Source organism: Chelonia mydas, chromosome 17 (genome assembly GCF_015237465.2).
Source record: "Chelonia mydas isolate rCheMyd1 chromosome 17, rCheMyd1.pri.v2, whole genome shotgun sequence".
Lineage (NCBI taxonomy): Eukaryota > Metazoa > Chordata > Testudines > Cheloniidae > Chelonia > Chelonia mydas.
The window spans coordinates 24,196,174-24,213,279 of NC_051257.2; the positions used below are offsets into that span (position 1 = coordinate 24,196,174).

General features: G+C 52.1%; 1 protein-coding gene across 29 annotated transcripts in view; it reads left to right on the plus strand.

Annotated features, from left to right (window-relative positions):
• Positions 1-17,106, plus strand: part of ELN (elastin) — a 112,579-nt gene that overhangs the window by 83,193 nt on the left and 12,280 nt on the right. For 28 of the 29 annotated variants that reach the window (XM_043531138.1, XM_043531141.1, XM_043531122.1 and 25 more), the window contains 8 exons: positions 6,447-6,593; positions 6,688-6,735; positions 9,976-10,092; positions 10,187-10,246; positions 13,625-13,756; positions 14,056-14,109; positions 16,098-16,196; positions 16,948-17,001. In XM_043531138.1, coding sequence (XP_043387073.1) covers positions 6,447-6,593; positions 6,688-6,735; positions 9,976-10,092; positions 10,187-10,246; positions 13,625-13,756; positions 14,056-14,109; positions 16,098-16,196; positions 16,948-17,001 — 711 coding nt within the window. The remainder of the gene's footprint in view (positions 1-6,446; positions 6,594-6,687; positions 6,736-9,975; positions 10,093-10,186; positions 10,247-13,624; positions 13,757-14,055; positions 14,110-16,097; positions 16,197-16,947; positions 17,002-17,106) is intronic. The other variant, XM_037880683.2, reaches the window with a different exon arrangement.

A 17,106-nucleotide genomic window follows, 5' to 3' on the forward strand; every position in this document is an offset into this window, starting at 1 on the left:
GTTCACTGGAACTGAGATTCACTCAGCCAGGGGCTTCTCCGTTAACAGGGAGTTTCCCAGCACCCAGTGTTCAGCCTTTCTGGGAGCCTGAACCCCAAATAAATCCGTTTTACTCTCTATAAAGCTTATACAAGGTAAAGTCATAAATTGTCTGCCCTCCAAAACACTTGTGGCAAATTGCCTGCACCAGTATGAAGGGTCTCGCGCTTTCTCTTCTCGGGGGGGGGGGGCCTCAGGGCACCATTTCTTGCCCCTGAACTGGGGTATGAACTGTCCCACTAGTGTCCTAGAGGAGGGGAGTGGAGAGGGAGGGACTTGGGCCCACCCTCTACTCCGGGTCCCAGCCCAGGGGCCCTAGGGATAGCGGTAAACCACTAGAACTAGCGATTCCTTCCCCTGGGCTACTTCCCTCTCCTGCCCTTCAGCTTCTGGGGCTTCCTGCCCTCCTCTGCACAAACCAAGTGTCTCTTTACCTGGGGTCTTGGTCTTCTTAGCCCACTGCAGCACTTCTCCAAACTCTCCTCTGCTTCCCTCCAAACGGCTCTCTGCCCCAACGCCAATCCACTCCGCTTCAGCTCCTCCAAACGGCTCTCTGCTCCAACGCCAATCCACTCCGCTTCAACTCCTCCAAACTGCCCTCTGCTCCAACGCCAATCCACTCCGCTTCAACTCCTCCAAACGGCTCTCTGCTCCAACACCAATCCACTCCACTTCAACTCCTCCAAACTGCCCTCTGCTCCAACGCCAATCCACTCTGCTTCAACTCCTCCAAATGGCTCTCTGCTCCAACGCCAATCCACTCCGCTTCAACTCCTCCAAACGGCTCTCTGCTCCAACGCCAATCCACTCTGCTTCAACTCCTCCAAACGGATCTCTGCTCCAACGCCAATCCACTCCACTTCAACTCCTCCAAACGGCTCTCTGCTCCAACGCCAATCCACTCCGCTTCAACTCCTCCAAACTGCCCTCTGCTCCAACGCCAATCCACTCCGCTTCAACTCCTCCAAACGGCTCTCTGCTCCAACACCAATCCACTCCACTTCAACTCCTCCAAACTGCCCTCTGCTCCAACGCCAATCCACTCTGCTTCAACTCCTCCAAATGGCTCTCTGCTCCAACGCCAATCCACTCCGCTTCAACTCCTCCAAACGGCTCTCTGCTCCAACGCCAATCCACTCTGCTTCAACTCCTCCAAACGGATCTCTGCTCCAACGCCAATCCACTCCACTTCAACTCCTCCAAACTGCTCTCTGCTCCAACGCCAATCCACTCTGTTTCCACTCCTCCAAACTGCTCTCTGCTCCAACACCAATCCACTCTGCTTCAACTCCTCCAAACGGCTCTCTGCTCCAACACCAATCCACTCTGCTTCAACTCCTTCTCCTGTCTGGCTGAAGCAGGGGGTTTTTATCATGTGACTGGCTTCAGGTACTTTAATTGGCTTCAGGTGCTTTAATTAATCTATAGCGAACTTTCTTCCCTCTACAGGGAATGAGGCTCCCTTCTAACACTCTCCTGCTGCCCTCTGGCCATGCTGTATCACATACCTCCCCCTCCCCCGCTCAACACCATGGGGTTGGGCTACTTGGGACGAGAGGCAGTGCTGTCGTGATAGGCCACCAGCATTGCCGGGTTGGCTTCCGGCCCTGTGCTGTACCCGGAAATGGAAGGGCTGCAGGGATAGGAACCGCCTAGTCACTCTTGCATTCTTCCCTTTGTTTCTGTGCATCCACTGGAGTGGGGCGTGGTCTGTCACAAGGGTAAACCACCGCCCCGGTAGGTGGTAGCGGAGAGTCTCCATAGCCCATTTTACCGCCAGCCATTCCTTTTCAACGACGGCATACTTTTGTTCCCTGGGGAGGAGTTTCCTGCTGAGGTACAAGATCGGGTGTTCCTCCTCCTCTACCATCTGTGAAAGGATGGCTCCTAGCCCTGCCTCTGAGGCATCTGTCTGTAGGATGAATTCCCTCTCGAAGCCTGGGGCTATGAGTACTGGATGTCAGCAAAGGGCTGTCCTTACATCTGCAAATGCTCCTTCTGCCGCATCAGTCCACTTTACTATATTATCAAATCCGTCAATGGCCCTGCTCTTGTGGCGAAATGAGGGATGAATCTCCGATAGTATTCTACTATCCCTAGAAATGCTCTGACCCGCTTTTGCGGACTGGTCGAGGCCAACCTTGTATTGCCTCCGCTTTGTTCCACTGGGAACATCTGCTATCTGCAGATGCCTCCATCTCAGCCTGGGGGTTGCTACCCTCCCCTGGCTCTACTTGGGGGAGTAAGCTCTCAGACCCAGGGAAGTCCCTACCAATTAAGACAGGGTAGGGGAGCCTGGGGACCACCCCTGCAGTCACCCTGGTAGTATTCCCCTGGATCTCAATCCGTACCGGGATTGTGGGGTAGAAATTTACGGTGCCATGAACGCACGTTACCCCTGTGTTTTTGGCCTGGGTTAGTTGATCTTGCCCCACCAACTTCTCTGAGACCAGCGTGACAGCACTTCCGGGATCAACTAATGCTATAGTCTCAATACCATTCATTTTTACTGATCTTATATACCCGTGTGAGGTCATTGCGACTCCTACAAGGCAGATTAGGCCACATTGCTCCCCGTGATCCCCCAGATTACATTGCATAGGCTCTTCCCTGCTGGGGCATTGGGCTGCTATATGCCCCAGTTCCCCACACTCGTAACACCGCCCCCTTATTCCGGTTGCTGCCCTCTGCCTGGGGCTATTTGGCCGGCCCCCCAGCCCTCTCTTCCCAAACCCCCAGGTCACTTCTTGGCCACAGGCCATTCCTTGGTGTCTTTCCTCCCAGTTATGGTTCTCCTGGAGTTCTCGACAGTTCGGGGCCCTGGGTTTGAGGCTGACTTCCTGGTTTGCCGTGTCTCACACCCTGGGGTCTGGAACAGTTCACGGGCTGCCAGCTGTCTTTCCACGAGGGAGACCAACTCACCATAGGTGGAGGGGTCATTCTGGCCAACCCAAGCCCGGAGGCCTGGTAGTAGCCCCCTCATATACCGGTCCAGTACCAAGAACTCCATCATCTTCTCAGAGCTGAGGGCCTCAGGGCGCAGCCATTTCCGGGCCAGGTGGATCAGGTCAATCAATTGCAATCGGGGTGTCTTGTCCTCCGTATACTGCCACTCATGGAACCTCTGGGCTCGCAATGCTGTCGTTACTCCAGATCTGGCCAGGATCTCTGCCTTCAGCTGGGAGTAATCTGCTGCAGTCTCCACGGCCATATTGTAGTAGACCTTCTGGGCCTCCCCACACAGGAACGGGGCGAGGATACCAGACCACTGATCTCGGGGCCAGGCCTCCCGCAGGGCTGCTCTTTCAAAAGCCAGGAGGTATGCCTCCACATCATCCTCCCGTGTCATTTTCTGTAGGCAGTAGCTGGCCTGTATGGTCCGGGTCCCATCGCAGTTGCGGTTCAGCTCCATAAGGGCCTTCATCTGGTTCACCAGCTCTTGCAGCAGGGCTCGGTCCTGGGCAGCCTGGCTCATCAACAGACGATTAGTCTCCTGCTGCATCCAAGTCGCCTCCTGTTGGGTGGTTGCTTAGACCCGGGTAGCCTCCTGCTGGGCGGCGGTGGCTTGTATTAGGGCCTTGACCACGTCGTCCATTTTAGGGATGGGAGGGTTTTGGCTAACCCTGCTTTAAGTCCCCAGCGTGTGATGGGTCTCGCGCTCTCTCTCCTTGGGTGGGGGGAGGTTTCAGGGCACCGTTTCTTGCCCTGGAATTGGGGTATTAACTGCCCCACTAGTGTCCTAGAGGAGGGGAGTGGAGAGGGAGGGACCCGGGCCCGCCCTCTACTCCGGGTCCCAGCCCAGGGGCCCTAGGGATAGCGGTAAACCACTTGAACTAGCAGTTCCTTCCCCTGGGCTACTTCCCTCTCCGGCCCTTCAGCTTGTGGGGCTTCCTGCCCTCCCTCTGCTCAAACCAGATGTCCCTTTACCTAGGGTCTTGGTCTTCTTAGCCCACTGCAGCACTTCTCTAAACTCTCCTCTGCTTCCCTCCAAACTGCTCTCTGCTCCAACACCAATCCACTCTGCTTCAACTCCTTCTCTTGTCTGATTGAAGCAGGGGTTTTTTATCAGGTGACTGGCTTCAGGTGCTCTAATTGGCTTCTGGTGCTTTAATTGGCTTCAGGTGCTTTAATTAATCTATAGGAAACTTTCTTCCCTCTACAGGGAATAAGGCTCCCTTCTAACACTCTCCTGCTGCCCTCTGGCCCTGCTGTATCACACACTATAGAGAGATATGCACAGCTGTTTGCTCCCCCAGGTATTAATCACTTACTCTGGGTTTATTAATAAAAAAAGTGATTTTATTAAGTATAAAAAGTAGGATTTAAGTGGTTTCAAGTAATAACAGACAGAACAAAGTAAGTCACCAAGCAAAATAAAGCAAAAACACGCAAGTCTAAGCCTAATACATTAAGACACTGATTACAGGTAATATCTCACCCTCAGAAATGTTCCAATAAGCTTCTTTCACAGACTAGACTCCTTCCTAGTCTAGGCCCAATCCTTTCCCTGGTACAGTCCTTGTTAGTTTCACAAGACATCTCAGGTGGTAAGCAGGGGTTTTCTCATGACTGGCAGCCTCCTTTGTCCTGCTCAACCCCCTTTTATAGCTTTGGCACAAGGCGGGAATCTTTTGTCTTTCTGGGTCTCCACCCCTCCTTCTAAATGGAAAAGTACCAGATTTAAGATGGATTTCATTATCAGGTGACCTGGTCACATGTCACGGTAAGACCCCTAGTCTCCATTCCCCATGGGCTGGCCCACACATACGCAGGAAGGCTTTCAAGTAACTAAGGCCATTTACAACTGATTGTTTCTGGACCACCCTTAATGGCCTCCACTTAATATGTTTACATCAGTGATACAAGTTTATATCTTATTCTCCTAACTTCAGATATAGAAATAATACATGCAAACAAATAGGATGAACAAATTTAGTCAATTACAAGCTTTCTAATGACACCATACCAAGGATATTTAGTATAAAGCATATTCCAGTTATGTCATATTCATAAGCATATTTCCATAAAGCATATGGAGTGCAACATCACACCCTCCTTCTGAACTTACTGCCATAGTCTTGGGCACTGTCCATGGCAGAGGCAGTACATGTAAAATCCCTGTTAGTCTCTGGGCCTCAGTTTCTTTGTCTTTTAAGTCCAGGGTTTGCTGATGGGTGGCCTTTTCTTTGTCAGCCTCCAGCTGCCTGAGTTCATACATAAGGGCCTTAGGTCCCAGCTCATCAAAGGAACTCTGTACCATGAAAGCAGGGAGAGAAGGGCCATGGGGAATTCCTGGTATAGAGGGAATCTGTAATGTGCAAGGCTGGCTGAGTTGACTCTGCTGCCCGCAGCTGGCTCTGCCATCTGGTGCTGGGCAAGGCAGGGAGTGTGTTGGGGGGGAAGAAAGGGGGTGTCAGGTGAAGGAGGGGAGAGACACTTCGGGTGAGGGAGAGAAGAGGTGAAGGAGGGGAAGGGTTATCAGCTAGAGGGGTATGTTGGAGTGGAGGAGGGGCTGTCAGCAAGGGAGGGGAAAGGAATGTTGGGGTGGAGGAGGGGGTGTCAGATGAGGGAGGAGACGGGGGTCAAAGTGAGCAAAAGGAGGGCATCTCCCAGAGCTAGGTTCTGCTACAGATGATTTCCCACTGGTACTTGGCCCCAGAGGGGCCTATCACCAGCAAAGTAAATTAAAGTTTCCCCCCCTGCACCTTATCTTAGTCTGGGGCCAAGTGCTGAGGATCTGGGAACAAAGACTGGCCCCCGTTGGCCTCCCACATTGTCTGCGCTCTGACTGGGCCACATAGTTGCCTTTGTCTCCTTGACTGTATTCTGCTCACATGCTAAGACCATGCTAAACAGCATACTGCTATCCTTAATACTTTCCTGACTGCATTCCGTATCAGCCCTTCCATGACTTTGCCTAGGATCAATGTCAGGCTACCTGGCCTACAGCTACCCAGATCATCCCACTTTCCCATTTGAATACTGGCACACATTGGCATTTTGCTAGTCTTCTGGGACTTGCCCATGTTTGAAGATTTATTACATAACAATATCAACAGCTCTGGAACCACCTTGGCCAGCTCTTTAAAAACTCTTGGGTGTAAATTATACAATCTGAAATATTTGTATAACTTTTTCAGTTGCTTTTTAACATCCTCCCTAGTTCCTGCTGGAGTAGAAGATGTTTCATCCCCCTGGAGAATGAATTCCTGTCCCATCGGACTGTCTCTCTAGTATATTGCTGAGATGAACGGGCAGGATGGCGCAGGATGTTTACAGTGCCCCTTCCTTTGGTGTGTCTGACATGATGGGAGCACACAGCAGCGGAATAGCACTGGCCCGGTTCCACTGGGCACTTAGGGTATTTGCGTTGACCGGGACTGGGTTTCTCTCCTCTAACTCTGCAGGAGCGGCTGGTGTTGGAGGCCTGGTGCCCGGTGTCGGCGCTGTCCCTGGCTTGGTGCCTGGTGTCGGCGGTATCCCTGGCGTGGTGCCCGGTGTCGGCGCTGTCCCTGGCGTGGTGCCCGGTGTCGGCGGTGTCCCAGGAGTTGGAGGTGAAGTTGCACAATTCGACTGACTGATGGGCCTGTGGGGTTGTGTTCTCCCCATCTCAGAGCCCTGACTCTCTCTCTACTGTGTCCCAAACAGTTGGAATCCCAGCAGGAGCGGCAGCAGCAGCAAAAGCCGCCAAGTACGGTAAGCTGGCTCCCTCCCCCTTCTCCCTCCGTGCAGCCCATGGTGATGGGGTGCCCGCCTGTCTCCTGGAAGTGTGTAGCTACTTGGATCCGAGCCCAGAGACAGTCTGTCCCTTTGGGAGCAATCAGTGGAGCCACTGGCATGTCTGGGATATATTCACATCCCTCCCCTCCCCGTTCCCCATGGAGCTTCACCCTGTCCTGCAGCACGTGGCATAGAGAGCTCCTGCCTTAGGTCCACTGGCAATGGGGGGCACGGTGGCCAGCGAGCGAGTTGGGAGCCCAGCTCCGACTACAAGCCAGGCTCCCTGCAGCCGGTAGAAAGCATGGGGAAGCTTCAGACAGTGTGACAGCGCAGAGCGCATTCCCCTGTTACTTTGGGCAGGCTGCTGCCCCACGGCTCAGTTTGGAGCGCTGCGGGTGAAGCCGTTTGGGATGTGCTGCTCAGTGAATTCCCAGAGCCCCTCACCAGGTCCCGGGGCATGTTCTTTTCAGCTCTATCATCAGCCTGTGTGAATCCACTTCATACATAATGGCCTCAGTTCCCAATCTGTCAAGCGCACACTGCAGCATGCAAGAAGGAAGAGAAGGGCCATGGGGAATTCCTGGTGTAGGGAGAATCCGTGTGGAGGAAGGCTGGCTGAGTTGGCTTCGCTGACCTCAAGCCAGCACTGCCATCTGATGCTGGGTGACGCAGGGGGTGTGTTGGGGGAGAGGAAAGTGGGTGTCAGGTGAAGGTGGGGAGGGTCACTTCGGGTGAGGGAGAAGAGACAGGTGTAAGAGAGGAGGGCTGTCAAGTGAAGGAGGGGAGGGGTGGTCCGGGGGAGGGGCGTTTTGGAGTGGAGGGGGGATGTCAAGTAGGGAGAAGAGCGGTGGTCAGGGCAAGGGAAGGGAGGGTGTCTGCCAGAGCTAGATTCTGCTACAGGTGTTTTCCCACTGGCACCTGGTCCCAGAGGGACCTATCGCCAACAGTGTAAATTAAAGCACCCCCCTGCAGTTTAACTTCGTCTGGGGCCTAGTGCTGAATACGTGGAGATACGGCTGGCCCCTGTTGGCCTCCCGATCTGTCTTCATTCTGACTGGGCACCGTTGAGACGGGTTGGATCACGGAAGCCCCCTTTGGGACTGCCACCTGTTGTGCCGAGACTACCTCCGAGCCCGTTTTCCGTGCCAGCGTGGGGCTTCAGAGCCCTGCCTGGTTGTATCAGATACTCTCACCTGCTACAAACACAGACCCAGGTCTGAACCACATCCCCCAAAAGCTGCAGGTTTAACTGAAAACAGCTTAAGAAGTGTTCCTGTCTCCAACACTCAGATACCCAACTCCCAGTAGGGTCCAAACCCCAAATAAATCCATTTTACCCTGTATAAAGCTTATACAGGGTAAACTCATAAATTGTTAGCCCTCTATAACACTGATAGAGAGATATGCACAGCTGTTTGCCTCCCCCGCCGGTATTAATACATACTCTGGGTTAATTAATAAGTAAAAAGTGATTTTATTAAATACAAAAAGTAGGATTTAAGTGGTTCCAAGTAATAACAGACAGAACAAAGTGAATTACCAAGCAAAATAAAATGAAACATGCGAGTCTAAGCCTAATACAGTAAGAAAGTGATTACAGATGAAATCTCACCCTCAGAGATGTTCCAGTAAGCTTCTTTGGCAGACTAGCCTCCTTCTAGTTTGGGTCCAGCAATCACTCACACCCCCGTAGTTACTGTCCTTTGTTCCAGTTTCTTTAAGGCATCTCCTTGGGGCAGAGAGGCCATCTCTTGAGCCAGCTGAAGACAAAATGGAGGGGTCTCTCAGGGCTTTACATAGTTTCTCTCTTGTGGGTGGAAACCCCTTCCTCCCCCTGTGTAGAATTCCCTCTACAAGATGGACTTTTGGAGTCACCTGGGCAAGTCACATGTCTATGTATGACTTAGTTCTCTACAGGAACGTTCCAAGGAAAGCTCAGATGTGGATTGGCATCTATCAAAGTCTGTTGTCAGCTTAAGTGTTTCTTGATTGGGCACTTACTGAGAATAGTCTTTTCTCAAGAAGCTAACCAAATGCTTCACTGAGGCTACTTAAAATCAAACAAGTACACAGCCAATATTTATAACTTCAAATACAAAAATGATACATGCATGCAAATAGGATGAATACATTCAGTAGATCATAACCTTTGCAGAGATATGTTACATGGCATATGTAGCATAAAACATATTCCAGTTATGCCATATTTACATTCATAGGCATATTTCTATAAAGCATTATGGGGTGCAACGTCACAACTGTAAAGACCTCTCTTTAATATCCACATTATTCTCTTTGTCACCCAGACTTGTATTCTCCTCACAAACAATGCCAGGCTTTTTTGACAGGACCTGTTGTCTGGAAGAGCATGCTAAATGCCATGCTGCTATCCTTAATACTTTCCTGATTGCATTCCGTATCAGCCCTTCCATATCTTTGCCCAGGATTGATATCAGGCTATGTGGCCTATATCTACCCAGGTCATCCCACTTGCCCATTTGAGTACTTGCACACATTGGCATTTTTCTAGTCTTCTGGGACTTGTTCAGGTTTCCAAAATTTATTACATATCAACATCAATGACTCTGGGACCTCTTCTGCCAGCTCTTTTAAAACTCTTGGGTGCAGGTTTTCCAGTCCAGCAGATTTGTATAACTTTAGCAGTTGCTTTTTAACATCCTCCCTAGTTCCTGCTGGAGTAGAAGATGTTTCATCCCCCTGGAGAATGAATTCCTATCCCATCAGACTGTCCCTCTAGTGTAGGGCTGAGATGAACTTGCAGGATGTTTACAATGCCCCCTCCTCTGGTGTGTCTGACATGATGGGAGCACACAGCAGCAGAATTGCAGTGGCCCAGCTCCACTGGGCACTTAGGGCTTGTCTACATTACCCGCTGGATTGACAGGCAGCGATCGATCCAGCGGGGGTCAATTTATCACGTCTAGTCTAGATGTGATAAATCGACCGCCAAGCACTCTCCCGTCAACTCTGGTACTCCACCAGGGTGAGAGGCACAGGAGGAGTTGATGGGAGAGCGTCAGCCATTGATTTACTGCAGTGAAGACACCACGGTAAGTAGATCTAAGTACGTCAACTTCAGCTACATTATTCAATTAGCTGAAGTTGCGTAACTTAGATCGATCCCCATCCCTAGTGTAGACCTGGCCTTAGAGTTTACGTTGAGTGGGACTGGGTTTCTCTCCTCTAACTCTGCAGGAGCGGCTGGTGTTGGAGGCCTGGTGCCCGGCGTCGGCGGTGTCCCTGGCCTGGTGCCCGGCGTCGGCGGTGTCCCTGGCCTGGTGCCCGGCGTCGGCGGTATCCCAGGAGTTGGAGGTGAAGTTGCATGATTGGACCTGTCGCTGGGCCTGTGGGGTTGTGTTCTCCCCGTCTCAGAGCCCTGACTCTCTCTCTACTGTGTCCCAAACAGCTGGAATCCCAGCAGGAGCGGCAGCAGCAGCAAAAGCAGCAGCGAAAGCAGCAGCCTATGGTGAGTCAGCTCCTCCTCTCTTACTGCTCTGCAGCTTTGCCCTTTCCCCAGGGCTTCCTGGTTGCAGGCCAGAGTCCTTTTTGCTGGCATCTGTAGCCTTCTGGCATCACTGGCATCTGTTAGTTCAGACAGGCCATCGTGCAGCATGGAGCGCAGACGGAGACCGGTCCACGCTGTGCAGCAGGATACCAGGGTCCCATGGCACAGGGGGTCACCTGGTGGGAGTGCCCAGCCTGCACTCCCCTTACGTGTCTCCGATGACACCAGGCACCGCAGAGACCTTTGCAGACCTACCCCTGCTGTACCAGAATGTGAAACTGAATTCTTCTGTTCAGCCAGTAGGTGGAGCCCAGTGTCACTTATCTTATCTGCACAGGTCATAGCTAAAGTAAGGCAGAGCACTGAAAAGTCTTGGAGTGAATCCATCTCCAGTGTATCTCTCTGGGAAGGAAGCACCGCAGCCAATCCATATCGGGTAGTAGCAGCCCTGCAATTTACCATCTACAAGAAGTACATGACATGGTGTTGGAAGTAAACTAGCGCCAGAGGAGAACAGAAACAGAAGGAAAACAGCAGCAAAGGTTGCAAACAGAAGGAACAAAAGCAACAAAGGTTGTGGGATCTCATCAACGTGCAGTTCTTCTCTGCCCTTCAGAATGGCCAGACTGGAAGCCACATTTTTCAAGATTTTGCATTGCTATGAGACTCCATAAGGAAACTGGGGATATTCCAGTATCAATATTAATTGATGCTGTGAGAAGCAGACAGAGCATATCTTTAAATCTTTTACCTTTACTGCAGACAGTCAAAAAGATACCTAGGAAAGGGTTCTGGCTATGTCCGATGCATACTGTATACCTCAGAAAAATGTAGTTTATGAGAGAGCATGTTTCCACCAGAGAATTCAAGAACCAGGAGAAAATGTTTAATGTTTTATAATAGCTCTGCATGTATTGGCCGACAACTGATTTTGGGAATGCAGAACATGAAAATATCAGAGACAGGCTGACTACTGAGTCAACAGACAACTACAGCGACAGGAATGGCAATTAAAGGCAGATTTAAACCTACTCGCAGCTACTCAGAGAGCAAAGCAGGCTGAGCTTGTCAAAAAGTAGCGCAAAAGGCAGGAGCAACTTGAAACATCTGAAAGTATCTTAGAAGCTGTAAACAGACACAGCATGAGTTGAAAAGGCACCAAAACCCTGAGGCTATGAGGGAGTCCCAGGCAAACTACAACACCTTTCAGACAGAATGTACAAGACATGGAAAAATTCACAGTCCACCAGATTTATATTTAGTCAAAGGCACAAGATATAATAAATGCACCTGTAAATAATACGGACATTTTGTAGCTGTTTGCCATACCAAGGCAGTCAGGGAGTTGACTAACATTACAGATGATCACATGCCATTGTTCATACAATATATCGTGTGATGACAGCCTGGAGAATGAAACACAATATTCATGGGAAGACTATTAACTTTAATATTAACTCAGGAGCAGATGTGACCATCATCTCAGAAGGGATTTACAATCCCCTTCTGCCCCTCCCAGAGCTGAAATCAGCTGACACAGCTCTGACTAGCCCTGGGGGTATTCTGAACTGCATGGACCACTTCGCCACAGTAACACAAGACAAAAGCTGTGCGTTCGGAGTGCGTGTGATCAAAGACCAAGAACCTTCTCAGACACAGCATGGCAGCCATGACAGGCCTAGTGAGAAAGGTGGAAGAACTCAGAGGATTTGATGATATTGGACTTTAGAAAAGAGATCCAGTACAAATAAACTTGAGACAATGGTAGATCATGCAGTGTACAGACACTCCTACCAGAGAGACCTTAGAAGAGACCAGCTGATTTATGCAAATTCAGAGGAGATCATTACCTAGTCATTGTGGACTATTTTTCCAGGTATATAGTGTGGCAAATTGCCAGCACTACTATGATGGGTCCCGAACTTTCTCTTCTAGGGGAGGTTCAGGGCACCATTTCTCACCCCTGGTCTGGGGTATTAACTGTCACACTAGTATCCCAGAGAAGGGGAGTGGAGAGGGAGGGACCTAGGCCCATCCTCTACTTGGTGTCCCAGCCCAGGGGCCCTAGAGATAGCAGCAAACCACTTGAACTATTTCAGAGTAACAGCCATGTTAGTCTGTATTCACAAAAAGAAAAGGAGGACTTGTGGCACCTTAGAGACTAACCAATTTGCATCCGATGAAGTGAGCTGTAGCTCACGAAAGCTTATGCTCAAATAAATTGGTCTTCTGAGCTACAGATCAACACCAATAGTGGCTACTGTACATAGTCCCAGCACAACTCCTGGTGAGAAGACAACTATGAACTACTGTTCCAACTCTGGAAAAGAATCTATCTCCAAAGTGGCCAGACATGAAGAAAGTAGCCAAATTGGATACAAAGGCAAAAAGAGCTTATGGAACACTTTTACAACAGACATCACTCTGGGACCTGCTGGGTCTAGAAGCTGGAGATGTGTTTGTGTCAAACAGGATGGAGAAAAAGGAAGGACAACTCCAGCTGTTATAAAAAAAGAGAATTCAGCCCCCAGATCGTACATGATTGAGACCAACAGTGGAGAGTTCAACATCTAGAAGCGATCAACATCTACATTTTGTTCCTCAGAAAGAACAATCAACAAGCAAATTCTACAGATGGCAGATGCAGAATAAGAAGAAGATTCAAAGATTCCAAACTGACCAGAGACAGTTGTTACAACCAATGGACAGCCAGATGACCTAGTTGTTATGTATTCAGGTCATGTAATTAGAAAACCAGTACGATTCAGAGACACTGAACAATCTGATCTGTACTGGTAGGAATGTAGAATTTAAAGGGGGAGACATAATGGAATGCTAAATTGTACTATACTGATCAGCCACGAGTTAGCGCCAGGTGTAACATCCTTATCTGAGCAGGTCATAGCTAGAGCCAGACAGTGCATTAAAGGATCTCATGGAAGAAACATGGAAGAAACTGGTACAACAGTCTGACCTGCTGGTAACAGCCCTGCAGCCTATCGTGTACATGCAGTACATGACTCCTGCCTCTGCCAGAGTGGGGCACTTTGAACATTGGGACTGAGCACTTCACAGCATTCACTGTGCGTCACATGGGTGAATGGATGGACATGAAAAGGATAGTGGGTGGGTCTGTTTTGGGATGGCTGGATGGCCCCTATCGGTGCCTGGTTATGGGCTGAGAGGATAATGGGGGAGTGGATGGCAAACCAGGATCTCCATTCATATCTCTCTAAATCTAATGGCAGGGCACCCTTTACAGCCATATCATGGGCCCCCGAGTACAGGGGGATACAGCCCTGCTTCCTGCCCTGGCCTCACCACTGAACCTCTCAACAGGGGCTGGACGCATACCAGGTGTGGTACCGGGAGTTGGAGGCTTGGTGCCCGGCATTGGTGGGGGTCTGGTGCCCGGCGTTGGTGCCGGTCTGGTGCCCGGTGTTGGTGGAGCCCTGGTGCCTGGCATTGGAGGTAACTTGTGCTTTAACTGAGAGATAGGACTTGCCACTTGGTCTGGGATCCTCACTGCTGCAGTGATCTGTAACGGCCACTGCAGGGGAAGGAAAAGAGCCCCATGATGCCCCGCTGCAATCTGGAGCATCCCCAGGTGCTGCTGAGGGTGGGGTCTTCCCCCTTGTCCCTGCGGTGGGAGAGCATGCTGCAGGAACAGTGGTTTTTTGAGCTGGGATATGCTATGGGGTCTGTTGGATTCCATCCCTGGGGAATGCATCTCCACCCAAGTCTCATTCTCCACACATTTCTGTCCCCAGGTGTTGTCAGTCCGGCAGCAGCAGCCAAAGCAGCAGCCAAAGCAGCCAAGTACGGTGAGTCAGCTCTTCCTTCTCTGGCTATCCACAGTGCCCTGCGACTGCTGACTCCCTGAGAGTCCCAGCAGAAGGGGGTCATGGCCAAAGCTGGGGCTTGGGGTTCCAGAAAATAGCAACCTCCCACCCAGAGCAGTCTGGGCTCTCCTAAGAAGGGGTGAGGCAGCTGCCTGAGCCGCATGTGAACAGAGCAGAAGTAAAGGCACGTGGTGAGTGCCATCACCTTTCTAGCCCAGTTGGGGCAGAGATTCCTTTGGGGGCGGGGAGGGGTGGTATGTGCTGACCACAATGTGTGTAACCCACACACCTCCTGGGCTTGGGGCTCTGTCACATCTAGCGGCACCGAGACCCCTTAGAGAGAGAGTAATGAGTCTGCTCTACAGCCTTCACTAAGATCCATACAGCTCTTAGCTCATGCAGTAGCTGCTCATGAGGCCCAGGTTCAATTCCGCCTACTGGCGAACGGGGTCTGTCCGTGTTACATATAAGATATGGGCAACCCAGCCCCTCGGGCGAGGACTAGCCCAGGACACATCGTGGATTCAGTTGGCAAACTCCTCTTCCCTGTACTGAGGGGTTGGTGGAGTCTGGAGAGCCCTTTAGGAAATAATGCAGCTAATTCCATCCACCCCTCCCTAAACAGAACCCCCACTATCCAATGCACCCATCCCCAAACAGACCAACCCACTGTCCACACACCTATCCCCAAAAGAGCCCTCCCACTATCCATGCAGCCATCCCCAAACAGACCCATCCACTGTCCATACACCCAGCCCCAAACAGACCCTTCCGCTGTCCATCCACCCATCTCCAGACAGACCCATCCACTGTCCATCTACCCAGCCCCAAACAGACCCATCCACTGTCCATCCACCCAGCCCCAAACAGACCCTTCCGCTGTCCATCCACCCAGCCCCAAACACACATCCACTGTCCATCCACCCAGCCAAACAGACCCTTCCACTGTCCATCCACCCAGCCCCAAACACACATCCACTATCCATCCAACCATCCCCAAACAGACCCTTCCACTGTCCGTCCACTCAGCCCCAAACAGACCCATCCACTGTCCATCCACCCAGCCCCACACAGACCCATCCAATATCTGTCCAGCCAGCCCCAAACAGACTCATCCACCGTCCGTCCACCCATCTCCAAAGAGACCCATCCACAGTCCATCCACCCAGCCCCAAACAGACCCTTCCACTGTCCATCCACCCATCTCCAGACAGACCCTTCCACTGTCCATCCACCCATCTGCAGACAGACCCTTCCACTGTCCATCCACCCAGCCCCAAACAGACCCATCCACTGTCCATCCACCCAGCCCCAAACAGACCCTTCCACTGTCCATCCACCCATCTCCAAACAGACCCATCCACTGTCCATCCACCCAGCCCCAAGCAGACTCATCCACTGTCCGTCCACCCATCTCCAAACTGACCCATCCACTGTCCATCCACCCAGCCCCAAACAGACCCTTCCACTCTCCATCCACCCATCTCCAAACAGACCCATCCACTGTCCATCCAACCATCCTCAAACAGACCCTTCCACTTTCGGTCCACCCAGCCCCAAACAGACCCATCCACTGCCCATCCACCCAGCCCCAAACAAACCCATCCACTGTCCGTCCACCTAGCCCCAAACAGACCCATCCACTATCCGTCCACCCAGCCCCAAACAGATCCTTCCACTGTCCATCCACACATCTCCAGACAGACCCATCCACTGTCCATCCACCCAGCCCCAAACAGACTCATCCATTGTCCATCCATCTCCATACAGATCTCTCTCTCTCTCTTAATCAGTTCTTATACTGCACCCAGTGTTTTGCTATCTGAGCACTGCTCTCCGTTACAATCCACCTGTGTGCTACTTGAAGGCCCCACACTTTCTATCTACCTCAGTCCTTGCCATCTTCCACACCTTTATAGGCCCTGCGTTCCCAGACCACGGCTGCATTTCACATATCTAACCTTCTGCAGGAGCTGGCGGAGTCGGAGGCCTGGTGCCCGGTGGAGTCGGAGGCCTGGTGCCCGGTGGAGTCGGAGGCCTGGTGCCTGGTGGAGTCGGAGGCGTCCCAGGTGCGGGCAGAGTTGGAGACCATCTCATTCTATTCCAGTAGTGGATGAGTGGGTTCGGCTCCCCGGTACCATACGATAGGGTTGGCCAGTGACGGAGCTGAGTGTACCCCTGCCCCCTTGCTGGTCTCTCTGAGTGACCCCTCTGCTGTCCGGCCTCCTGCCCCTTCCTGTCTGGGGTGGAGTCCTGCCATTCTCCCACTCTCAGAGTGGGATCTGGGTATGGCACCCCAGCTCTGCCAACCGCTCATTGCTGACTACGGTTCTGGCACGGGCTTGGGACCTGCCCGTAATCAAATGGGAGCTGGTGGAGTCGGCTGTGTCACAGGCAGGCAGCAGTGCCAGGCTGTGCTGGTGTCTGAGCAGCCCAGAGTCGGCGTCCTTCCATCCCCGCCAGGCTCAGAGCCACTGATCCCACTGGCCCATCTCCCTGGGAAGCGCCAGCGCTGGGAGCGCTGGCGCACAGGGGGCAGGTGCTGGTGCCACCAGGTGATCTGAGCCTGCGCAGGGACGGATCAGACAGACGCAGGCTGCTCTGCCCCTGCGAGCAGGCTGGGTCCCTTGTGCCCGTGCAGACACGGCCGGAGAGGGAATCTGCAATGGTGTAAGGGGAAGAGCAGGAGGGGTTCAGCAGAGGCAGAGCTGGGCAGGGGCAGTGGTGCCCATGGTCCTGGCTGGGCAGAGGAGAGAGTGTGAATGAGCCGGGCTGATCACCAGGGCAGAACTATAATCCCTGCCTCTCGCTCTCTTCCAGGAGTCATCAGTCCCGCAGCAGCAGCTAAAGCAGCTGCCAAAGCAGCCAAGTATGGTGAGTTGGGCTTCCCTGGCTCTCCCACTCCAGCCTTGGTTCTCCCCCACTCTCTCCAGCCCTCCTCCTCCAGCCCCGACCCTCCCTCCTTCCCTCCAGCCCTCC